Genomic DNA, 25,666 nt, shown 5'->3' with positions numbered 1-25,666 from the left:
CAGGGGTACACATACCCAAATCTCTCCCATCTTGGTTTTGAGTTGAACATATTTTCATAGTCTAGAATTATATAACTCACATATTAATTATTAAACTTACATTGTTCTATTGTATGCATTGTTTTTACCCAAGCATGGATTGCTCCTGATCCGCTCCAGCCCCCTAACATTGTTCCTCACGTTCTTTAAACAATAATTACAGCTAATCACATCTAACAATTGTATCATGATCATCTACTGATTACACACGTGTAATTTTGACCTGATTTTTACCAAGTACAAGGCCTAACATTTCCCAGGGCCTACTTTTCCAAGGCCTTTCCAAACCTAACTAACTTTATAAGTCCCCAAATTATCTAACATTTTGAGACCTTTTACTATCACTTACAGGACTTGTGTGCTCCAGACCCCTCACCAGCCTTGCCCTTCTCTGGACACGCTCCAGCCCATCCATGACCTTCCTAAATTGGGGGCCCAGAACTGGACACAGCACTCGAGTTGGTGCCCAACCAGTGCAGAGTAGAGGGGAGGAATCCCTGCCCTGCTCCTGCTGGCCACACTGTTCCTGATCCAGGACAGGAGCCATTGGCCTTCTTGGCCACCTGGGCACACTGCTGGCTCATGCCCAGCCTGCTGTCCATCAGTGCCCCAGGTCCCTTTCTGCCTGGCTGCTGTCCAGACACTCTGTCCCCAGTCTGTAGCACTGCAGGGGTCGTTGGGGCCAAAGTGCACGACCCGACACTTGGACTTGTTAAACCTCACCTTGTTGGGTTTGGGCCCTGGATCCAGCCTGTCCAGCTGCCTGTGCAGAGCCCTCCTACCCTGCAGCACATCAACACTCCCAGCCAACCTGCTGTCACCATGGTTCCATGGGGCCCTAGAGTGTCACAATGGTCTCCAGGATTCCATGAAGCCTCCCAGCAATCCAGTTTTGGATCATACTGGGAGTGACTGGACTCATACTGGGAGTATCTGAGAATGACTGGGAACATACCATGCACATCATCCCCCATACTGGGGGTGACTGGGAGCAACTGGGAGCGTGCTGGGAGCCAAAGGCATCATACTGGGACTGACTGGGTTGATCTAGTCCGAGGCAAATGGGACCATCCTGGGAGTGCTGCCATGTGACAAGGATCATACTGGAGCTTACTGGGCTCATACTGGTGTTGAAAGGGAACAGCTGGGATCTCTGAACACCAAAGGTTTTTTTCCTGCCCACTGAAGAAGGAGCTTCCCAGTATCCATGTGTGAGGGGACCTTCACCTGAACCAGATGCTGTTAGGAGAAAAAGCTGCCTCTGCTGGAAAATCCCACACAACAAGTTAATGCCAAGAGAGAGCATTTTACTTTCACAACTTCCCTCCTGGAGTCATAGTCCTTTTGGATCACACAGCAAGCAAAAGAACAGCACAAAATATAAGGCTGTGTCCAGTTTTTGGCTGGGTGAGCAAACAGAGGGAGTTCCAGGATCTGCTGCCACAGACTCTCGGGGAACAGAACCTCCCCAGGCTCCATTCCAAATGCTGTGCACACCCTGCTGGCTACAAACAACCCCTTTTTTAAGAAGTTGTTGGGAGGAGCTCTCCCAAATAAATGGCATCTTAATGGCAATTTTCATTCAAAATCACCTTCGTTCCAGTGAAAGAACAAAAGGCCCAGAGCAATCCCAAAGGCACACATGGTGCACCTGGGGAAATCCTCGACTTAGGGGCCCAGTGGGTTAAAAAATACCCATAAGAAGCCACAGAGTCCAGAGTGCAAACTGCAGCAAGCGCTTGCTGGATCATTTTGGCTGTGCTGCACATGTCTGCAGACTCTCTGTCCCCCTGCAAGGACAGAAGGACACCCATCAGGGGCTGGGCTGGCTGCTGAGAATGCCTCGGGCAGGACGATCCTCAGGCAATGAGCAGGTGCCCAGAGCCGCTCTGACACTGAGGCCTCTGTGCCCCACAGCAACGGGAACACCACAAGGACACGGCAACGTTCCTGTGACATCACAGCAGCAGCTCCCCCAAAAATTGCCTGCAAGGTTCTCCTGGGTCACCAAGGAGCACAAAGGATCCTCAGAGGGCACAACCTATTGCTCAAAGGATCCAAGAGGAACTCAGAAAATGCAGCAAATGAGGACACCCCACAGCCCAGCCTGAACACTGAGAACGAACAAAGATGTGACCAAACCAAAGGAAATACAACTTTTGGTCACTGATGCTTCTGACTATAACCAGCAGGGCTTGTTCCATCTGGGATCTTTGTTCTAGAAACAAGCAACATTCTCTGCTGTAACTGTACATAAAGCTGGAACTTGGGGAAAAGAAGTCTTGTGTGACTTCTTGGACATCTTGTGGCGAGGGTGTCCAAGGCAATGGACTCTCAAGCGGGGTCCCTGCCCTCCCGACTAACAGCTGCCATCTCTCCTTCAGCCCCATGCGTGCGTCCAACAACCTCCTGACAAGGGCCTCCATCCACACATTCCATCACCAGCCACAGATCCTCATTGACGAGGTCACCCAGCATCCCTGAGGCCACAGCAGGGAGTGCTCCTGACATCTGGTACAGCACTGTGGCTTTCCTGGGATCCTTCTGGTGCCTGTGGCTGAGAGGAGTAGGGTGGATGGAACCAGGACAGGTCACAGATCAGCAGCCCCACTGCAAGCAGTGCTTTCTCCTGCTGTGTGGGGACCGTGGGGTGACTGATATTGGGACTCCTCTGGCTTTGGCTCCTGCAGACCACACAGTGGCTCAGACACTGGCCTGAGGGAAGGGGTCTCATGGAAACCCGGCACAGGCATTTCTCTTTGGAGAGGGGGTTCTGCAGGGAGAAGGGAGAACAAGAGACGTTCCTGTCTCCTGAGATTCCCCCTCCTCTTTCAGCAGCCATACCACAATCCATCAATACCAGAGTTCATAGGATCACTTCCTTGCCAGGGAGCACAAGGCACTCAAAACTGAGCCCTGCCAGAGCCCAGTCCTGCCTGCCCATTTGGAGGGTGTGGGGGAATGGAATTTCAGCAGGAGCTGACCCACAATGATACTTTGCCACTTGTGGGTTTCTCACAGCCTTAGAAGGAGTTTGAGATCTCTGTCCCCAACACCCGCTCACCCTTCAAGTGCACACATGCGCCTGGCGGCAATTCAGGGTCCCTGGAGTGGTGGCTGCTAATCTTGGAAACAGGAGCTGTTGTCTTTTCCAATGGTCTTAACTCCCTTCTAGCTATTAGAAAGTGGCTGAGTAAAGGAAATGACCCTGGAGGAAGGGGACCAGAACCTTGGAAAAAGATGAAACATCTTTTGTCTGAATTACAAATTAAATCGCTTTCATTTATTTCTTTAGTACTACTCTATTACTACAAACAAAAATATGTTTCTGAGCTGATTGTTGGGATTCGGGGCTTTATTTCTTGTTCTTGTTGTTGTTATTATTATTTATTAGTATTACTTTTCATTGTCAAGACTTTTAAATCTTAGACATAAATAACAATGGCTGGATGTCACACACTGGGAAAATTCCCTTGTTTTTCCCACCAGAATTAAACTGGACACTCAACTCCAAGTTGCCAGTGGATTCTAAAGACGGAAAATCCTGTTAATGCCGGGTTTGGTGTGGTTTGGAGCGGGGGAAGGGTCTCATCCCCTCCCAGAGGTGCCCCAAGCCCGCTCTGCTGCCACGTCTGCGCTCGCGGCCCCTCACGGCGGCCCTGCCCTGGGGACATGGTGGGACCCCCTCCTGCCAGGGCTGAGGCTCCTCATGGCCCCTCACAGCCCCTCATGGCCCCACAGAACCTCTCATGGCCCCATAAAACCTCTCATGGCCTCTCATGGTCCCTCATGGCCTCTCAAAGCCCTTCATGGCCCCTCATTTTTCCTCACGGCCCCTCTCAGCTCCAGGCGTGGGGCTCCTCCCAAAGGAGAAGGGGTCGGGCCCTGCTCTTTCTCCTTTTATTTCGGTCCCTTCATAGCGACGAGTAAACAAAGGCTGAATGGAGCCTTTCCCCAGCGTTTCCCTCGGGGTTCATTGCGGGCTGAAGCTCTGTGCTGGCGCTGGCCCGAGCAGCAACATCCCTGCAGCCCCCAAGGCCTTTGCTGTCCCCCCGTGTCCATTCCCTGTCCCCGAGTCCCGCCCGGCTCTGGCAGCAGCAGCAGCCGCAGCGCAGCGGGCGCCGGCCCGGCCCGGCCGGGGCTCCCGGCCACGAGCAGCAGCAGCGCCGGCCCTTCCCACCTGCTCCTGCCTCGGCTTCCCAGGCCTTTTGCCAGGGCAGTTCTGGACTACAGCAACAATCCCCCACAAACAGCCCTGATTCCTCAGGCCCGCCTCTGCTGCCCTCAGCCAGCCCTCAGAGGAAGAAAGGATCGGGTTCCAGCGCTGTTTTCAGCGCTGTTTTACTCACCCTGAGGTGACAGCAGGAGGCTGTTGGTGCCTTTGCCTTGGCAATTGTAGATCCCGGCTGCTCTTGCCCCTCTTCTGCTTGCCACTGGAATTTTAGCAGTACAGCTGCAATTGCCTCTTTCAATCAGTGCTACCCACTGTGCTTTTCTGACAGGGAACTCGGACTGCTTGTTAAAAAGGCCTCATGAGTAGTAGATCTCCAAATGCTCCCAACTCCCTGAGCACAAAATCAAAGAGAATTAAAGCCACACAGGTCACATTTGCAGTGCTCAAACACAGCCCTGCTGCTGCTGCTGCTGCTGAAATAGAATCAACTGACAGAGGCCATCACAGAAATTGCCTTTACAGTGGCAAATAAAATGAAAAAATCGACCAGGAGAAAGAAAAATCAGAACTCCCCAACTCGCTTCACGGTTTCTATTGAGCAGCCAAAGAAAAAGGAACAGGGCACCTTTCAGGCAGTCCCACAAGCTCAGGGTTCTCATTTCATGGGGAATCTGAGATGCAATTGGCCTTTTTAAAAGGATAAAACAAAGGGAAAGAATTGGAAATTATTAGGAAAAAATGTACCTTCTTATATATAAAGTTCACCAAGTCATTCCCTGCATTTCTCCTTTTCACATTCTTTCTGTCATCCAGAGAGGTCCAGCTTATCATGTTCTGATGCTTATCATCCACTGATTGTGCTCTTGATTTCTCCCAGTGCAAGAGATGGGGAATCATCTAAACTGAACACAGAAACAAACTCTCTCTGTCAGCCCATTTTCATGTTCCAGATCACTTTCAAGATGTCCATGGGGCATTTGGAATGATCAGCTCTCCACTTCTGGCTGCACACCCTGGACATTCTTTCTTCACATTCAGCCAGGCTTGTATTCCCTAACAATTCCCGGTACCTCATCATGATTTCTTTGGGTAGAAGAGTAACAGTGAAAACCTTACCAATGGCACAACTCCCCAGTGCACAAGGAAAAGAAGTAACAAATTGTCAAGTGCTTCAAATATTTGTCCTGCTTTGCTGCAAGAGTTGTGCTGCAGTCACAGTGTGGGAAGCCAAGAGAAGCTGCAGCTGGGGACACATCTTGTGACAGGAGCTGTGCCTTGTTCTCCAGGACAGGTTTTTGGAAAGAACAGATGTGACTGTGGAGAAGATTCTGGGAAAATTGAAAAAACTTTCTTATGAAATGAAAATAAAATCAAAAGAAACAACCAATATGTTTTTCTCTATTTTTCTCTATTTATTTTTATGTTCCCCTTTTCCATCTTGCACTTTCTCCATCCCATTCATTCCAAATGGATCTCACCTCTAAGATCTGAGACTTGGCAAGTTTTAGACACTGTAAAATACCATGAGCTATACCCAGTTTGCCTTGCCCTGTTTTCCTTGGAAAGCAATGCTGGAGACACAAGTGCAGCGCTTGGGTCGGGTACAAATTCTGCATTCAGGGAATGTGCTCAGATGGTGCCTGACCCTCAGCAGGGACAAGGCACAGCAGCAGCCAAGGGCATTCCTATGCCCCTGTGCAGGAGTCAAGACTCTGGCTCTTGGCTCAACACGGCAAAGTTCCCGTGTTTGGCCAGGCTCAGGGGCTGCCCGGGGAGTGCGGGGCTCAGGCCGGGGCCGAGCGGGCAACGGACAAACGGACACGGGGACAAACGGTCCCGGTGCTTCAGTTGCAGCGGCGGCAGCAGCGGCAGCAGCAGCAGCGGCGGCAGCAGCAGCAGTGGAAGCAGCGAAAGCAGCCAATTTATCACTTTTCTGTCTCTCCTCTCCCTTTCCCACTGTCCCACATTCCCTCCGGGTCTCCCTTTTCCTGCGTCCCCCCCTCTTCCAGGTTCCCTCTCCCCGTACCCGCCCGGGCCATGCCCCCGGCCCGCCCCCGGACCGGCCCACGGGCCCAGGCGGGGCTGCCCCGGCCCCGTCCCCGGCCCCGGCCCCGGCCGTCCCGCCGTGGCCTCGCCTCCGCTGGGCTCTGGCTGTGCTGGCGCTGGCGCTGCTGGGCGGGCATCATTGCCTGGGGCTGGGGCGGCATCGCTGCCCTTTGGCTCCGCCTTGCCCGATCCCGGCCCCGGCCCCGACGCAGGCTCCGGTCCCGGCCTCGGTCCCGGCCTCGGCCCCGGCCCCGACCCCGGCCCCGACCCCGGCTCCTCCCGGGGCCCGCGGAGGACACAGGCGGCGCGGCCGCTGCCGCCGCCTCCGCTGCGGCTTCCCCGGCCCGAGCTCCGCCGCTCAGCAGCGCGGCCGCTGGCCCCGAGCCGCCGCTGCCGCGTTCCAATGAGGGAACGCCTGCGGATGCCCGGCCCGGGGAGCTCGGGGAGCGCTCGGGGGCCGTTCCTGTCCCCGGGCCAAGCGCTGACAGCCGCGACTCGCCCCCAGGGAAGGCGCAGGAGGCCCTGCAGCAGCGCTACGAGCTGGGCCCGCTGCTGGGGCGCGGCGGCTTCGGCAGCGTCTTCGCGGCCACGCGACTCTCGGACGGCGCCCCGGTGAGCGGTGGGCAGAGGAGGAGGAGGAGGAGGGGGCGGAGGAGATGGCGGGGGCGCGGCGGGGCGGGCAGCGAGCTCAACCCTCTGCTGCTCCTTGCTCGCAGGTGGCCATCAAATGTGTGCCGCGGGATCGCGTCCGGCTCTGGGGCGAGCTGGTGAGTGTGCGGGGCCAGCGGCAGAAGCCGGGGCGTGCCGGGCAGGGATGAGCCGGGGCCCGGCGGGGTGGGAGCCGCCGAGAGCCCTGCGGGGAGAGCGGGCGCGGGGTGAGCGAGGTGTGCAGAGCATCCCGGGCTGGCTGAGGGGTCCCAGGGCCCTGGCCCGGCCTCAGCCCCACTGACAGCACCGTGCTCCTCCCGCAGCCCGACGGCACCCGTGCTCCCATGGAGATTGTGCTGCTGGACAGGGTGTCCTCTGGCTGTGCTGCAGTCATTCAGCTGCTGGAGTGGCTTGAGCTCCCCGACAGCTTCGTGTTAGTGTTGGAGCGTCCACAGCGGTGCCAGGACCTCTTGCATTTGCTGGCGGAGCGGAGGTTCCTGCCAGAGGAGGAGGCGCGGGGGCTCTTTCGCCAGGTGCTGGAGGCCGTGCAGCACTGCAGCAGCTGCGGGGTCCTGCACAGGGACATAAAACCGGAGAACATCCTGCTCGACCTGGCCACTGGGCAGCTGAAATTGATCGACTTTGGCTGTGGCGCCTTCCTGCAAGACACAGCCTACACCCAGTTTGCAGGTGAGCCCTCGCAGGGGATGCTCCTGGCCATCTCATGGCCCAGACTGGCTGTGGCACCGGGGATTCCCCGTGATGCTGCCAGGATGGGATCAATGCTTGAGGCAAATTGATTTGGATGGGGGTGTGAGGGGGGCCAGCTCCCAGCCCTGCCAAGAGCCTTCAGCACCCACTGTGCCCTGGGCTGGGGCTGGGACAGCCAGCCTGACAAAAACCCCCATGGGGGTAGCAGAGGGCGGGGGTCTGACCCCATGCCCCAGAGAGTTTAGTGCGTCAGCGAGGAAGGGCTTGAACTCCTCTGCTCCCCACGTTTGCCTTGGCCTATTAACAATGTTTTGGAGGCCATGCAGGCAGAGAGGAGAGTGTGTTTTCTCTACCACGGGGTGTGTTTTTATTTGCTTGTCATGGTTGGGCCTCCCCAGTGCTTCTGCTGCCCTCTTCCAGCAGCAGTGGCTTCTTTTCCAACTCTGGGTTTGTAGCCAAGTGCCAGGTGCTGGCAAGAGGGCAGTGGGTCACCCCGTGTGCTGCTGGGGCAGCCCCCACATGCCCAGGGATGCTGGGGCCAGGCTCTGGGAGCAGCAGCATCCCCCTGATGAGCTCCATCTGTGTTCCACAGGAACCCTGTCCTACAGCCCACCAGAGTGGATCCACCAGCAATGCTACCATGGCCAGGCAGCAACAATCTGGTCCCTGGGCCTCCTGCTCTACCAGCTGGTCATAGGGAAGCACCCATTCATGAGGGGCCAGCAGATCATCTGGGGGCGGATCTTGTTCCCACGACGGCTCTCCCAAGGTGAATCCTCATCTCTGGGCACAGGGGGAACACCAGGCTTGGGAGACAGCTGTGGGCTCATGAGCATCCTGCTCTGGCAGCTGCTGAGGAGGTGGCACATGTCCTGCTCTCCTGCAGACAGGGAATCCATGGGGAAGTTGAGGCCCAGCTCTGGGCACACCCAGCATGGCCTGGGCACTGGAAGGGGGCGGCAACTTCTCCAACTGACTGGTGATTCCTGGTTTCTCTCTTCAGAATGCCAAGATATTATTAAGAGGTGTTTGTCCATGCAATCCTCGGACAGGCCATCCTTAGAAGACCTTTTGCGCGATCCTTGGATGCAGGCTGTTCATCTGCCCTAGGAGATGGGAGAGATCCACATGCACAGTTGGATCCAGGGGCCTGGCAGGTAACAGCTCCACACATTTCTTGGCAATCGGTGGCAAAGCAAACCAGGCTGTTTTTGTCGTGCCTGTAGCTCTGAGCAGGGGTCATCAGAAGGGAACACACAGCTCTTGGGCTTGAGCTGAGCTGGACACCTGGTGTGGCAAGCACTGGTGGGCACCATTCCCCATGCTTTTGCTTGTCTGCTTCACTGATGGCTGGGACCCTGGGCAGAGCACTGACAGCCTGGTCTGGCCCCTAGGCAAGGAGAAGGAGCCCCTGGAGAAGCTGTTACCAGCTGGGGCTGCTGCTGGAGACACCAAGGACAACCTCAAAGATGGCAATCTCTTCCTCCAGCTGGCCAGCTGAAGATGATGGATTTCAATTCTGGCATGTCTTCTTCAAAGACTTGCTCCACGCCCAATTTGCAGGTGAGTCCACAGCCAGGGGATGCTCCCAGATCTGGGCATGGCACAGCCTGGCCAGGCACCAAAGGTTCCCCCCTTGGCTGGGGTGGATGCAAGCAATTCTTCAGTTGGCTGCCAAGCTGCTTTTTGTCTCTGGACAGCTGCTGAGGGGCTGGGTCTGCCGTGGCTGGCTGCAGGCTGGGCACATGGCCTGCCCTCCTGCTCTGCTCCCAAAGGCAGCAGTGATGGGCAGCTTTGGGCCCAGCTCTGAGCACGGCCAGCATGGCCTGGGCACCGCGGGTGGCTGGGACAAAGGGACAGGAGCCTTCAGCTGACGGGCGGTTTCTGCTTTCTCTCCTTGCAGCCGGGCTCTGCGGATGCTGAGGCTGCTCTGGGCTCTGCCAGGGCTCTGCTGGGCTCAGCCCCAGGCACAGCTGGGCTCACCCTGCCCTCCCATTGCTCTGACAGCTTTGCATCACACGAGCCCGTTCCCAGCACACCGCCTGAGCTTTCTGCTTTTGCAGGTGAGTGAGACTCTCCTGCAGGCCAAGAGATTGCAGTTAGGGACACACATCCAATTGGCAAGGACCCAAACTCTCCACAGTCCCAGCTGAATGCCTGCATCTGCACAGGATGTTTTCTGTGTCCCACTCTTCCTTTCTTTTTGGCTGGAATTGTGCAATTGCACTTTCTTCCTCCTCTAGAAGTGCCACTGCTGTGTTCCTGAGGCAGTGCAGTCTGGAGCTGATGGATGAAGAATCGCCCTTCTGCACTTCCAAACCAGAGCAAAAAGCTGTAAGTGGGACTTTGCATCTTTAAGAAACCCCTGAATATTTGAAAAGGAATGTGTAGCTCATTCACAGGGTGAGAAGGAAGGGCATCTTCTAAAGGATTTGGGGTTTGAAAGAGTTTAGATTCCCAGTGCTGCTTGGAGCTGGCAAGGCACAAAGCACTTTCTTCTTGCTTCACTCCAATTTCACCACAATTTAAAATAACAATATTGGAATCCAACCCCACAAACTTTTTCAAAAAGGTTCCTGAGGCCGGTAAGATGCATCATGCCATCAGCACATTTACAAAGTAAATAACTGAGTTTTATGTTTCAAAAGACCAATTACACCTTAATTCAAAGTTAGAGAAGATTTTTCACTGCACACTTGGGTTCTGTTTTTATCTTTCACATTTTATAGAAGTTTTTTTCTTTTATTTTTCCGCATTTTTCCCCTTAAAACAGAAATCATGCTATGAAAAAGAAGTGTCCTTTGCTCCTGGTTCCTGTGTGGAGCAGCTCCCTTCCCGCTGGCTGAGCTGCTCAGGCAGAGCCCAGCAGCTCCTGGCCCGGCAGGGCTGAGGCTTTTCCCCGTTGCTGGGCACAGACTGATGGAGCAGCACTGCTGAACACGGGCACACGCAGAGGGAGCAGAGCAGCTGCCTTTGCCCACCTGAAGCTCCAAGGCCAAACTCTGAGCAGGCACGGCTGGAAGAGACTCGCAGGCTCCCTGTTGGCTCTGCTGCCCCACTTGTGCCCAGCCCAGCTCTGCGTGAGGCACAGGGAGAACAAGGGGCAGCTCCCTCCCAGCTCCAGCCCAGGGACCCCTCCAGCCCTGGGCCTTGGGGCACTGTCAGCACCCGCTGCTCCAGCCACGGCTTGTGCTGGCACTGAGAGCAACAACCAAAGTGGGGCTGGTCCCGAGGGAGCAGCAGCAGTGCCTGGATCTGATCCCTCAGTGTGGGGCAGTGCTGGAAAAATGATCGCAGAAGTGGCAGCAGCACCAGCAGCAACAGCAGCAGCACCAGTACCAGCAGCAGCAGCACCAGTAGCAGCAGGAGCATTAGTGGCAGCACCAGCACCAGCAGCACCAGCTGCACCAGCAGCACTGCCAGCACCAGCACCACCAGCACCACCAGCATCACCACTAGCAGCAGCACCAGGGACAGGACCAGCACTAGCTTCACCAACAGTGCCAGCAGCACCACCACCACCACCAGCACAAGCAGCAGCAGCAGCAGCACCAGAAGCAGGACCAGCACCAGCAGCAGCACCAGGGGCAGGATCAGCACCAGCAGCAGCAGCAGCAGCAGTGCCAGCAGCAGCACCAGGAGCACGAGCACCAGTACCAGCAGCACCAGCAGCAGCACCAGCAGCAGCAGCAGCAACAGCAGCACCAGTAGAACCAGCAGTACCAGCAGAACCAGCACCACCAGCAGCAGCAGCACCAACAGCATCACCACCAGCACCAGCAGCAGCAGCACCAACAGCATCACCACCAGCACCAGCAGCAGCAGCACCAGCACCGCCAGCACCAGCAGCACCACCAGTACCAGCAGTAGCAACAGGGGCAGCATCAGCAGCAGCAGCAGCAGCAGCAGCAGCAGCAGCAGCAGCAGAACCACCAGGGACAGGACCAGCACCAGCATAAACCAGCAGCAGTACCAGCACCAGCACCACCACCAGCAGCAGCAGCACCAGCAGTACCAGCAGTAGCAGCAGCAGCAGTGCCAGCAGCAGCACCAGCTGCACCAGCAGGAGCACCAGCACCAGCACCAGCACCACCACCAGCAGCAGGACCAGCAGCACCAGCACCAGCAGCAGGACCAGCAGTGCCAGCGGCACCATCACCAACAGCAGCTGCAGAAGCAGTGTCAGCAGCAGCGTCAGCAGCACCTGCACCAGTACCAGCAGCAGCAGTACCAGCAGAACCAGCACCAGCACCACCACCAGTGCCAGCAGCACCAGCAGCAGTGCCAGCAGCGCCAGCAGCACCAGCAGCACCAGCAGTGCCAGCAGCACCAGCAACAGCACCAGCAGCAGCACCAGCACCGGCAGCAGCAGCAGTACCAGAAGCACCAGCACCAGCAGCACCAGGAGCACCAGCGCCAGCACCAGCAGCAGTACCACCAGCAGCAGCAGCAGCAGCAGGGACAGGACCAGCACTAGCTTCACCAGCAGTGCCAGCAGCAGTACCACCACCAGCACGACCAGCAGCAGCACCAGCACCAGAAGCAGGACCAGCACCAGCAGCGCCAGCAGCACCAGTAGCACCAGCAGCAACAGCAGCAGCAGCACCAGTAGCACCAGCAGTACCAGCAGAACCAGCACCAGCAGCAGCAGCAGCACCACCAGCACCACCAGCACCAGCAGCACCACCAGTACCAGCAGTAGCAACAGGGGCAGCAGCAGCAGCAGCAGCAGCAGCAGAACCACCAGGGACAGGACCAGCACCAGCATAAACCAGCAGCAGCAGCAGCAGCAGCAGCAGCACCAGCAGCACCAGCATCACCAGCAGAACAAGCAGTGCCAGCAGTATTAGCACCAGCAGCAGCACCAGCAGCAGCACCAGCAGTACCAGCAGCACCAGCAGTGCCAGAAGCAACACCAGCACCAGCAGCACCAACAGTGCCAGCAGCACCAGCAGCAGGACCCGCAGCACCACCACCAGCAGCATCTGCAGCAGCATCAGTGGCAGCACCAGCAGCAGCAGCAGAAGCACTAGGAAGAGGACCAGCACCAGCAGCACCAGCAGTGCCAGCAGCACCAGCACCACCACCAGTACCAGCAGCAGCACCAGCAGCACCAGCACCAGCAGTGCCAACAGCAGCACATGGAGCTGACTTTCAGTGCAGCCTCTGCCATGCTTCCCTCCCTGTGCAGCGGTGTCACAGCAGCCTGAGGCACCTGGGAGCCCTCAGTGCCAGCAGGGACTTGAGATGGCAGCCCTGGGCTCCTGCACGTTACACCAGGATCAGAGCTGGGGACTCCCTCCCCATGTGGAGCTTCCAGATGGAAAAGGCTGCTGTGACCAGGCAGCTCCAAGGGCACAGAAAGGAGGGGCTCGACCCCTTGATCTGTGCCAGTCCCACAGTCCTGGGCAGCAGCCACAGAGCCCTGGGGGAGCAGAGGGCACAGCAAGAGGGACAAAAGCAGTCAAGGTCAGAGACTGGGAAGAGCCAGACCTGGGAGCAGGAACAGCTGCTTCATTGAACTCCTGGAGGAAGCTCTTGGCTGGTTCAAAGCCCTGAAAGGTGTGAAGGGCAGAGAAGAGGCCACACCAAACAATGCTCCTGTTTTCACACCTCCCCTCTCTGTGTCCCAGAAGGAATTGGATGAACTGTATTCTTCTCTCTGGGTCGTCTTGTTCAGCGTGAGCAGCTCAGCACCAGGAGCTGAAGGAGCTGAAGCCTCAGGCCACAAGAGCTGAGCAAGAGGGGGGCTTTTGGGCCAAAGTAATGCTGCTAAGTAATGGACCTAGCTGAATGCAGCAGATAGAATCCTGCAATTATAGAATCCATTTTGCTGGAAAAGGCCTCTGAGCTCATCCAGTCCAGCCAGTCACCCAGCAGTGTCAAGCCCAGCACTAAACCTCGTCCCTGAAGTGCCAAGGTCTGAACAACAGGCCCTGAGTGAGGCCTGAACAACAGGCCCTGAGCCAAAGGATGACCTCTGGATGAATCTTCCAACCAGAGGTTATCTGTCTGTCTGCTCATTACTGAAATATGCATGGTCATTAGCACTGTGATAGATGGATCCACTCATCAATGAAACATGGATTGACCTTTCTGTGTTTAGAAGCCAGACAAGGCCATTCAATCCGACATCTGGCCTTGTTTGGGGTGTATGGACAGAGTCAACTCCCTTGGTTCCTCCTTGAGGCCTGGCCAGGCTTTGGTAGGGACGCAAGAGGAGGATGAAACCAGATGTTCCCACAGCAGAAGTGCTGTCAGTTTGTTTATTCAGCACTGTCAAACCTGGGCCCTCTCTCACAGCCGGGGTTGAGCCTCACCTGTGGCTGGAGGCACCTGCAGGATTTCCCAGTGTCCGGGAGTGGCTCTCCAGTCCTTGGCTGTGACAGCTTCCCCAGCTGATGGGTGGATCTGGGGATGGCAAAGTCTGAGGGGAACTGGATCTTTGTTAATGCCTGCAGGCAATCTTTGGCAGTGAATATTGGGTGCATTGCTGAGCTGCTCCTTTTGTGATCCTTTGCTGCTTGGAGCTGCAGTAAGTGACACTGATTCCTTCAGGTGGTGTTGGTGCCTTTGGTGCTGACCCTGCCCACTGGTGAAACCAAATTGGCAAAGTCTGGCCAGATCACAACAAAATATCACTTTTTAAATGTAAATGTAAGGAATCTGTCCCATCTGAAATTCCCAGAAGGGAAGCCCTCCCCAGAGTTCACTGGCTCTGGAGTGGGGCTGAGGTGGGAGCACCGTGCGAGCAGTGGGGCAGTCGGTTAAAAGAGGCTGAACCGCAGGATGTCTTAAAATGCATCCAAACATTGCATATGGAAAAAGGAAAAGAACTTGTGGGTTTGGGAAGACAAGGATGGATTTTGTTAACAGCACCAACGGAAGGAACAGTTGTTTTTGGAATGCTCCCACATGAAGGTACAGAAAAAGGTTTTAGTCTTGAGCTCAGGTTTGTTAGTCCAAGTAAAATAATAACAATAACAATAAAAATAAGAATAACAACACAATAATATATATAAATATATATAACTAAAAATCAATAATGTGAAATAATGTCGACAGTACTGATTCATGAGCTTTGGCTGCTCACTGTAACACTAAACACCCTACAAAAAAGAACTGGCAAAGACCCAAATGTCAGTGGTAAACTTTGTGAATTGTATACACGGAATAAAGGAAAAAGGGATGAAATTGGCTGTTTTTATAGGGTTTGGTGATGTTGTGATGCAGAATGCTTTGTCTGTTCCTGTGAAAAGCACAGTGATTAAGACTGCTGGGTTTTTCATGTACCAGACTCTCTACAAGCTGCAGGACTGGTTGAACAGGTGAAGGAGTTGTTAAAAGAGCAGTTGATAAAATGAGGAGATGGGAACGTGTCCTGGTGGAGAGCCCATCTCCCAGATGTGTTCCATGCCCTTAACAATGGGCCCTCTGGGGAAATGGAAACCCCTGGGTGTGCAGGGCTGCACCCAATTTGCAAACACAACCATGGACAGTGAGACTTGGACTGCCTGGGAAATGGTTCTGGGTGTGATGGCCCCTGACAGGGCCACCCCAGAGGCTGCTGGACCTTCATGCACTGGAATTAATTAGGAAAAAGCCAAAGCAAATGAAAGTTAACAATACAAGAATAGGAATTCAGATTCAGGAGCTGGAAATTGGGATCCTCTCCCCTTTGGCTGGAGAAGTGCCAGGTCCCAGTCCCTGATGGGCACCCAGGCTCCTGGCTGGAATTGGTGTGGAAGTCCCTCAGTGTCACATCAGCCTTCACATGGAGCCCCGTGCATCAGAGCATTTTCCATAGGGGTCGTTGGGACAAACAGGGAGACTTGGTCTGGCAGCATCTGTAAAACAATATCCCATAACATCAGCTTGTTGTGGCAGAGAACACTTGGCTGCAGGGATATATTCCCATTCTTCATGCTCAGGTTTCAGGATTCAAACAGTGTTGTCTTTCCCCAGAGCTGTTCCTTCGTCTGCCTCTGGAGGGCCATTTGGCCTCTGGACCCACACTCTGGCTCCATTATTAGGACTGCTGGATCCAAACTCTTGATCTCCATGAACAGAGGTGATTTGAGGTGGATGTCCTTCTTTCACAATTGTTTTTAAAACTGCAATATTAATAACTGTTCTATCCTGCCATGGGGTTGGAAAACAAAATCTTGTTCATTATTGTTTAACAGACTTACTTTAATTTCTCCTTGATAATCTGCATCAATTCCTCCTCCCATGACATCAACACTTTGCAAGGCCAAGCTCAAGTGAGCAGTTACCAAACCAAAGTGTCCTGGAGGAATCTGAATTCCTATTCTTGTATTGTTAACTTTCATTTGCTTTGGCTTTTTCCTAATTAATTCCAGCGCATGAAGGTCCAGCCCTGCAGCCTCTGGGGTGGCCCTGTCAGGGGCCATCACACCCAGAACCATTTCCCAGGCAGTCCAAGTCTCACTGTCCATGGTTGTGTTTGCAAATTGGGTGCAGCCGTGCACACCCAGGGGTTTCCATTTCCCCAGTGGGCCCATTGTTAAGGGCATGGAACACATCTGGGAGATGGGTTCTCCACCAGGACAGGTTCCCATCTCCTCATTTTATCAACTGCTCTCTTAACAACTCCTTCACCTGTTCAACCAATCCTGCAGCTTGTAGAGAGTCTGGTACATGAAAAACCCAGCAGTCTTAATCAGTGTGCTTTTCACAGGAACAGACAAAGCATTCTGCATCATAGTATCACCAAACCCTATAAAAACAGCCAATTTCATCCCTTTTTCCTTTATTCCTTGTATACAATTCACAAAGTTTACCACTGACATTTGGGTCTTTGCCAGTCCTTTTTTGTAGGGTGCTTAGTGTTACAGTGAGCAGCCAAAGCTCACAAATCAGTACTGTCAACATTATTTCACATTATCAATTTTTAATTATGTATATAAATATATATTATTGTGTTATATTATTATCATCATTATCATCATTATCATTATCATCATTATCATCATTATTATAATCATTATCATCATTGTTCTTGTTGTTGTTGTTTCACTTGCACAAACAAATCTGAGCTCAAGACTATAACCTTCTTCTGTCACTCCACATGGGAGTGTTCCAAAAACAATTGTTCCTTCTGTTGGTGCTTTTTCCTATCTTAGCTGTTAACAAAATCCATCCTACTCTTCCCAAACCCCCAAATTCTTTTCCTTTTTCCACATGCAATTTTTGGATTCATTTTAAGGCTGATTTACTAAAATATGGATATGATCTGGTATCAATATCCAACTGAGACAGACAAAGACTCTTTAACTGTTTTAGGATTAAAAAGTGTATGTTTATTCACAGCACTGGGCTGATGTGTCAGGTCACCCCTTAGTACACACGGCCCCAAGCACAGGTGAATACAGGCTTTTTATTTACAGAAGTATTGAATACAAATACATATTCATGACCCAGTTCCCACCAACTTTTCACTTCCTATGCTACTTAGGAAAAAAGCAGTTAAGCATGATCCTTGAAATGGGTCGGTGGTCTTTTTCTGAGGAGGGGTCACAGAAGGGAGGAAGGGATATGGCTCTTCCTCGTTCTGCCCTTTCTACCTTTTCAATGCAAAGTGACAAATGGACCCTTGGCTGGGCTCCTTGTTTCATATCTTCAATGAATTTCTGGTTTGCAACTGTCTTATGTTCTTGAAGTTCTTTACCAGATACTTTATTTCTCACTATAAGCCCACTGAACAAGCATAAAGTTGATAATTAGTTGTTAGCCAATGCTTTACCTCTATTTTAGCAAGGCCTCTCTATCTACCTTTAATTTTAGCAAGGCCCATCTATTTATTTTAATTCGAGTTTGTCACTCTGAAAACTCAGCTTCTGAGTTTGCTAACATAGTTTTCTAAGTACTTTCCCAGGACAGTAACTGTAAACATAGATATGTGTACATTCTTTCTGTTACACGTCTTGTGATGGGCATCTCTCATGGCCAGTGCAGTGAGAAAGTGTTATCCTGACCATCCAATCCCTGGCCATGGTCAGAAGCCTATAAATCCTGGGAGGAAAAATAAACTCTCTCTTCTTTTCACCACACCTCGACCTGTGTCCGTGTGATCTATTCATCTTCAGCGGCAACAGACAGATGGTATTCCATTTTTAATCCTGTGGGACAAACTGCATTACGGTTCAATTCCACCTGTCCAATATGTACACATAAACCTTTTGAGAAAGTCTGGGGCTGCAATTGGATCCAGCCAATTCCAGTCTCTTTGCTTAGAAGGAATTTGAAAGTCTAGGCATTCTGGAGAGGTTTGAGGATCCATGGTGGCTGTTGAGTGTCATTTCTCTACTTCATGACTCAGCAGGAGTTTCTCCAATAAAGAAATAAAGCTTTTGCCAGAAGCTCCCACTCTGCCCATGACAGGAAGCCCTGGGAGTGTCTGTAATATCCCGGCTCTTTGGCAGCCTGGGGACTCCTGGGATGTCACCGTGGAGCCTGCATGAGTGCCTGTGACAGAGCGGTGCCTTTGCAACCCAAGGTCCCCTGGGATGTCACCATGGAATTACTGTGACTGTGTCTGACCACACAGCTCTTCAGCATCCCCAGAAAGCCCTGGGAGGTCTCTCTGTAGCCCCTGTCTGTGCCTGTGACATTGCAGCTCTTGAACAGCCTGGAGACTCTGGGAATGGCCCCATGGATCCCCTCTGAGGGTCTGTAACAAATCTGATCCTTGGTAGGCAACCATCACCAGGACTTGTTGCTCTGGTCTCTTTCCATGGCTACCATTACAGCCCCCTGTTGCTATAATTTATTTCTATGGCAACCATCACTGTCCCCTGCAACTATGGTCTGTTTCCATGGAAATGACCACTGCCCCCTGTTGCTATGGTCTGTTTCCATGGCAACCATTGCAGTCCCCTGTAGCTATGGTCTGTTTCCATGGCAACCATCACAGTCCCCTGTTGCTATGGTCAGTCCCTTGGCAGCTCCATGAAGACCCCATGCCTCAGTTGTTGCCGTGGACACCAGCTCAGGCCTGGAGCCAGAGCCCATTGCCATGGCAACCATTTGCAGTCCCATCCCCAGGCTCATGGGATCCCAGAGCCACAGAATTGGCTGAGTTGGAGGGACCCATGGGGATCCTCCAGTCCAACTGCTGGCCCTGCACAGGACACCCCAACAATCCCAGCCTGGGCCTGGCAGCACTGGCCAAGTGCTGCTGGAGCTCAGACAGCCCTGGAGCTGGGAGCCCGCCCTGAGGAGCCTGTTCAGTGCCCCAGCAGCCTCGGGGGAAAAACCTTTTCCTCACATCTAGCTTAAACCTGCCCGGCTCAGCTCCAGCTGCTCCCTCCACTCCTGTCCCTGGGCACCAGAGGGAAGAGGTTCCTGCAGCCCCCAGCCAGGGACCCGCTCCCAAGACTGCTGCCACAGCAACCAGGCCTGGCACCAGCTGGGATGCTCGGTTTCCACAGGCTGAGCTTCAGGAATGGGATTCCCCAATTTCCTGCTCCAGCTAAAACTGCACTGCCACTCGCTTCCATCCCAACTCCTGTGGAAAGCACAAAAGGCAAAGATCCCGGGTTGGGATAAGAACAATTTGCTGGGAACAGCAACGAGATAAGGAACAAACAGGAACAGAAACAATTTTGGTAACAGGAGGGATAAGACAAACTATTTACAGGGAAAACTACAACACCAGCAACTGGCTCTTCCTGGCCACGTATTTTCTCATGCCTGGAAGAGAGAGAGCGAGTCCTTTTCCTGCCCCTGGCAATGATCTGAGATAGGATTGAATCTAATGACAGGGCCATGGTCAGACCCTCACATTCCACAATGCAAAATCATGATATTGCCATGGGCAGGAAGAGGTACAGGTGTGGATCACAGGGAACATGGATCACCAGGTGTCTTCCCAGTGTGGTTCCTCCAAGGGGGGATGAAGCTGGAGCAGTGCACAAAGCTGTTCCTGCAGTTGGGGCATTTGCAGGGCTTCCCTTAGTGGTGCCTCCATTGGGGTTTGGTCAAGTGAGAGCTGTCTGAGAAGCTCTTCCCACACTCAGGACACACGTAGGGCCTCTCCCCTGTGTGGATCATCTGGTGAATGGTCATTTGGGACCTCCAGCTGAAGCTGTTCCCACATTCCCCACACTTGTAGGGCCTCTCTCCAGTGTGGATGTGCCGGTGGGTGATGAGGGTGGATTTGTCCTTGAAGCCCTTCCTTCAGTCGGGGCAGCGGAAGGGCCCCTCCTCTGTGTGAATCCATTGGTGCTGGAGGAGATCTGAGCCACTTTGGAACCTCTTCCCACACTGGGGACACTTGTAGGGCCTCTCCCCAGTGTGGATGCGCTGGTGGATGATGAGATTGGATTTGCAGCTGAAGCCCTTCCCATATTCCCTACACTCATAGGGCCATTCCCCAGTGTGGATCATCTGGTGGCAAATCAGGCTCTTGCTCTGGCTGAAGCTCTTCCCACATTCCAAGCACTCGTAGGGCTTCTCCCCATCCTGAAGCTGCTCATGGACCACCAGCTCAGAGCCCCAGCTGGATCTCTGGCTGCCATCCTGACAGAGGGTGGGTCTTTCCTCCTCAGAGGAAAAGGGGTTTGGAGCCCCTCTTCTTGCAGGATCTCCAGGGCTTTTTCTTGCACTCTGGAGCCACTCAAAACAGCCTCGTCTATGAGGTTCTGCCATGGGGATTTGTCCTTTCTGGTCTCCATCCTCAGCTCCTTGTCTGGGGGAGGAAGGACAAGGAGAGGATAGGATTTGCCTCCGTGCCAGAGGGTAGGGGAAGGAGACCCCCCCAGTGTATCCCCGGCAGGACAGCGTCAGCAGCGGGGTTGTCCTGCAGCCGGGGGCCGGGCTGGGTTGGGAGATGGAGCAGGAGAGAGGGGGAAAAGGGCACTGACTTCCTCCTCACCTGCCTGGGTGTTTTGGGGCATCTTCCTCTTCCTCACAGCCTCCTTCTCCATCTGGACAAGGTTTGGGAATGAGAAATTCTGGTTTGTGAGAAAACAAGGAATGAACACATTGAATGAGCCCAACAGGATATTTAGGAATGCCTCAAACCATCAGCAAATGCTGCCCTGCTCTGCGGGCTCAGGGCAGCAGAAGGAGCCCCAGGGCTGCCGGCACAGCCGCAGCAGGAAGGGCACAGGGCCTTGCACAGAAGCTGGCACAGCCTCCTTGGGACACGTCCTGTCTGGTGACCATCCTAAACCCGCACAGGCTGTGACACAGACATGGAACGTGTGGGCCAGGGCACAAATGCTGTTCTGAGCCCTGGGGCCCAGCCAGCACTGAAATCAGCAGGTGTGGCAGAGTCCCCACTGAAGCAGACCTGCCACCCCCCGAGCCCTGGCAGTGCTGGTGCCCTTCTTCTGCCCCAGACACCTGTGCCCCTGAGGGGCTTCTGTGCCAGAGGGCAGTCAAAGACCAAGTGCATTGGGGGCTGGGCTCCTTCCTGCAGGGGCTGATGGCAGGAGCTCCTGGAGCAACTGCTGGCAACTCTGGGCATCTGTCAGATGATGTTGCTCCTTCCTGGAATTAATTTTTTCCATGGAAGGGATTGGCAGTAGCACCAGAACACCATCAATTTCTGAGTTTCCCAGGACAATTCAGTTGTACAGAGATACTGTTATGTTTCCTTCTGCTTTTCTGACTGTCTTTCTTGCATTCTGGGAAAAAAAAAAAGCAGCTTGGTCCTATCAATCCCATCCCATCCCATCCCATCCCATCCCATCCCATCCCATCCCATCCCATCCCATCCCATCCCATCCCATCCCATCCCATCCCAGGTGTTTTAAGGTTAAATTTGATGGTCGAGGTTGGACTTGAATTCCAAGATGGTTTATGTGGTCAAATGTTTGATTTGAAAGTCAAAAGTTGGATTTGAAGCTCGGGGGTTGGATTTGCTGGGCAGCACATGGAAATCATGGAATAACGGCATTCCAGGCATTGAGAATTTGGAATCCTCCAGCTCCCCTCACAGATTCCTGTGGAATAATGGCATTCTGGGTATCAAGAATTTAAAAAATTTCCAGCCCTCCTTCCCAATTCCCACCAAAAAGATAGAATTACAGAATTCTGGAAATTGAGAATTTGGAATCCTTTATATGCACTGTTAGATTCCCACCAAATTCCCATGGAATAACAGCATTCCAGGCGTCATGAATTAGAAATCTTCCTGTTCCCTTCCCATATTCCCATGAAATAATGGCATTCCAGGCATCAGGATTTTTGACTCCTCCACCTCCCCTCTCAAATTCCCATGGAATAATGGCATTCTGGGTGTCAGGAATTAAGAATTCTCCTGCTTCCCTCCTGAAATTCCCATGGAATAACAGCATTACACACATTGGGAATTTGGAATCCTCCATTTCCACTCCCGAATTCCTATGGATTAACAGCATTCCAAGCTTCAGGAATTTCAAATCTTCCATCCCCCCTCCCAAATTCCCATAGAATAACGGCAATCCGAGCATCAGGAAATTTGAATCTTCCCGTTCCGTTTCCAAATTCCCACCCAATTCCTATGGAATAACGGCATTCCAAGTACTGGCCATTTGCAATCCTCCAGTTCTGCACCTACATTCTCTTGGAATGATGGCATTCTAGACATCAGGAATTTCAAATCCTTTATTTCCCCTCCCAAATTCCCACAAAATTCTCATGGAATAGCACCATTCCAAGAATTGGCAATTTGAGGTCCTCCAGCTCTCCTCCCAAATTCCTGTGTGTAACTTTTCTATAAATATCCTTTTTCTGTTTCTGTTTCTGTTTCTGCTGCATCTCTTCTGTATTTTTCTTTTTATTCTTGGATTTCTCAGCCTCCTTTGGACTGAATTCTTTTGGGATCCTCCCTCGTGGGGAGCCCTGCTTATCTCAGTTCTTATGATTTGAAGAAAACTCCCAAGCTCGTTAGAATCTTGTTTCTTGTGTTTATTAAAAGGTCATCACAAAACTTAACAGGTCTCTCCAGGCTGGCTACACAAGGTTAATCTTTGCAATATGGTACATTTCTTTCTTCTGATGGTACAAACAAGGCCTTGTGGCACACTTTGTGTCTGATGCACAAAATGACCCCGAAATACGCAGTTCTTTTATCTTTATACCTATTTTTACCCAGTTAAGAGTAGACACATATATTATTTTTCTTAATGACCCAATGACCCATCACCTCTGTGATGCACTGCGGCATTCTCTGTCCAATCACTTACTACTACCCAAAAACCTCTAGGAGAAGAAGATGAAGAAGAAAGAAGAAGGGACAAGAGACAACACCCTAAATCCTCCATCTTGTCTCTTGTTCTCTAAACTTACTTTTTCACCCAGTGATTTAAAAGAACTTTCTAATCTACACACTTACACTTTCAGCTTTTTCCATCTAACTTCAACATTTGTTTTCATGTATCACTATGAAAACATGCTCATGAATTTCATGTTATATGAAATTCAGTGTTTTTCTGGATCTTATAACTAAGTATCAGAAACAAGGGCACACACTCTGTATTCCAGACTTCAACACTGTAGAATAACAGCATTCCAGGCATTGGGAATTTCAGATCCTCCAGCTCCCCTTCCTAATTTCTAGGGAATAACACATTCTGGGCATTGGGAATTTCAAATCTTCCAGCTGCTGAAACAAATTTCAATGGAATAAAAGCATTCCGGGCATCAGGAATATGAAAAATGGCACAACTACTGTGAAAAAATGGTCGTGTACATGACGGTATCAAAAACTACAGGTGGGAAGGAAAACTGGGAATGGCTCCAGCAGCTGTGGAATCTCTGTCAAGCTCAACATCGTGTCCAGACAACTCTACAAGTCCGGAAAGCACCAAGCACCATGGAAAAATCAAGGCACTCTGTCACACACTAGAAACAGTGTAACTGAATTTTTTGTTTAGTTTTTATATTTTCAAGAGATTTTTCCTTTATTTTAATCTTTTTTATTTCTTTTTTCCCCTTATCTCTTTATCCCTCTATTTTTTTTAATTTTCAACGAGGAAAACTGCTGACAACTCAAAGGAATAAAAATTAAAAATCAAAAAAAGCAAAGCAGTTTTCTTCTCCAGAATAATACATGAGAAAATAAGGTCTTTTAAATAGCAAAATAAAGTTGCAAACTTTTAGTCCCCAAAAAACTACAAAGAAGAAATATTCAGAATACTGACAATGTTTTACTAACACTATTATGATTATGATTATTTCTTCTATTATTTTTTTTGTGGAAATTTTTTTTCATGGTCTAAAAGGATTGCTTCTGTAAAAAAGAAGCCAAATTTAAAATTTTCATTTACTTTTTTTCTCTCCTTTTTTAAACTTCTCAGGGCTTCATATAATTCTATTTTATAGCAAAAAGACCACTAGCCAAACAAAGCTTTAAAAGAAATAGCCAGACATTGATACATGGTAAAATGCTGATCTTTTTATCTTTTTTTTTTACCATTTCTTATCAGTGTTTTTCTTCTTTTCACTGCAATTGCATCACAAGTAAGGAGAAAGAAAAAAGGCCACAGTCCATCATCATTTTCATCATTTTACAGAAGTTTCGAAAAACTTTTGGGAATGAGGATGGGCAAAATCAGAACTACAAGAACAGGAGGCGTCTGCCAGTCCCATCAGAAAGGAAAAGTGGGGTTTTCTTGGGGAAAAAAATGCAATAACATTGATAAAGACCAAAAAATTTCCCAAATAAAATGAAAAATTTGGGCTCTCCCAGGCCTTGGTAACCTGTTGTGTTGGAATTTCTCCTATTCCACCTCCAAGTTATTCTTTTCTCTCGCACTGTATTAGGAACGGCGAGGAGTACGACACTGACTCCCTTGGCTGCGTTGTCCAAGAGAGCAAAGTTTATTATTCTTAATCTACTTTTATACACATGGTTGAGAAGGTCTGAGAGGTAAAACTCCCATTGCTCATTAAAGATACACATCACCATCATTGGTTAAGTGGAACACCAGCCCTCGACTAAACAACACCTGCCAATTGGTGTCCTTTAACAAGGACTGTTGGGATTCCTTCTTATGCTTTCCCAGGCTAGAGAGAGAAGCCTGTGTGACTCAGTTCCACACACGTTCTGTGCTCCCTGCCTGCTTTCAGCATCCATATGCATCCAGTGCATTTGGTTGGAATGTTATCCTTTTTATCCCTTCTTAAAAATTCTTCTTTTCCCAGTTCCTTTGTGCTTGTTTCCACGACAATTTCCTCATTCCCTGCACTATCCGGTATTTTTCCAGATCCAGATTGTGTCCTGCCCTCCCCCCCTCCCCCCCCGCTCCTCCCAGACCCCTGAAATCACACAAAAAAAATCCCCACAAATCTCAGCAGACTGAATCAGCACAACTTGTATCAGCACCATCACTGGAGTGTTCCTAGACAAACAGGCAGATTATTTGGGATGAGCATCCACTATCACCATCAGCAGATCCATGAATTCCTGCAATGTGGAGCTGGAAAAAACTGCTAAAATTATGATTTTGCCATTCTGGGAGTGTTTTGGAGCCCAGGTTTATTCCCATGGGAAATAAAATCCTTCCTGGTTTGAACCAATCCCTTTGGAAGGCTGCACACGGCTCACCTGGACTGGGAACAACTGGGGAAAAAATGGGAAAATCATGGATTACAAACATGATAGCTCCATCCCTCTGGAATGCTGCACATGGCTAACCTGGGCTGGGAAAAAGCAGAAAAATCTTGGATCACACACCTGAGGGAGGGGTCTGTTAATCCTGGCTCATCCCACAAACTTCCATTCCTCAATCAGGAAGGATGGATTAGGGAAATCCCCTGTCCAGGAGGACCAATCGCACCTCCCAAAAAAACCATTTCCTTCTTTTTCCAATTCCAGGAACTGAATTCCTGGATTATTTCCCATCAGGAAATGGGGTTCATTAAAGACCAGATTTTATTTCCAGCATTCCAGTCTTAAGTACTCTAGCCATTCTGCTGATCTCTATCCCAGGTGTGATTCAGAGGGTTGGAATCTCCTGGAAAAGGGGATTGATGGTTTCTTCCTTGGAAACCCCAGGGCTCTGGTCCTGGCACATCCTGGCATTCTCACCCCCC

General features: G+C 51.5%; 2 protein-coding genes across 2 annotated transcripts in view; one reads left to right on the top strand and one right to left on the bottom strand.

The window, feature by feature from the left end:
- Positions 1-14,254, top strand: part of LOC147646952 (serine/threonine-protein kinase pim-1-like) — a 37,741-nt gene extending 23,487 nt beyond the window's left edge. Inside the window, exons 2-10 of the mRNA XM_086872710.1 lie at positions 6,622-6,871; positions 6,976-7,026; positions 7,231-7,597; positions 8,211-8,387; positions 8,622-8,775; positions 9,013-9,181; positions 9,522-9,681; positions 9,862-9,952; positions 10,392-14,254. Of these exons, the coding sequence (XP_086728836.1) occupies positions 6,622-6,871; positions 6,976-7,026; positions 7,231-7,597; positions 8,211-8,387; positions 8,622-8,728 (952 nt within the window). The 3' untranslated portion in view covers positions 8,729-8,775; positions 9,013-9,181; positions 9,522-9,681; positions 9,862-9,952; positions 10,392-14,254. The remainder of the gene's footprint in view (positions 1-6,621; positions 6,872-6,975; positions 7,027-7,230; positions 7,598-8,210; positions 8,388-8,621; positions 8,776-9,012; positions 9,182-9,521; positions 9,682-9,861; positions 9,953-10,391) is intronic.
- LOC147646935 (uncharacterized) overlaps positions 1-25,666 on the bottom strand; it is a 592,289-nt gene that overhangs the window by 159,995 nt on the left and 406,628 nt on the right. The window contains 1 exon segment of the mRNA XM_086872733.1: positions 19,896-20,144. Within this exon segment, the coding sequence (XP_086728859.1) occupies positions 19,896-20,144 (249 nt within the window).

This window comes from Cyanistes caeruleus, unplaced genomic scaffold (assembly GCF_971803275.1).
Source record: "Cyanistes caeruleus unplaced genomic scaffold, bCyaCae1.hap1.1 HAP1_SCAFFOLD_76, whole genome shotgun sequence".
In the NCBI taxonomy this organism is placed as follows: domain Eukaryota; kingdom Metazoa; phylum Chordata; class Aves; order Passeriformes; family Paridae; genus Cyanistes; species Cyanistes caeruleus.
This window is presented reverse-complemented; position numbering and strand designations above follow the sequence as displayed.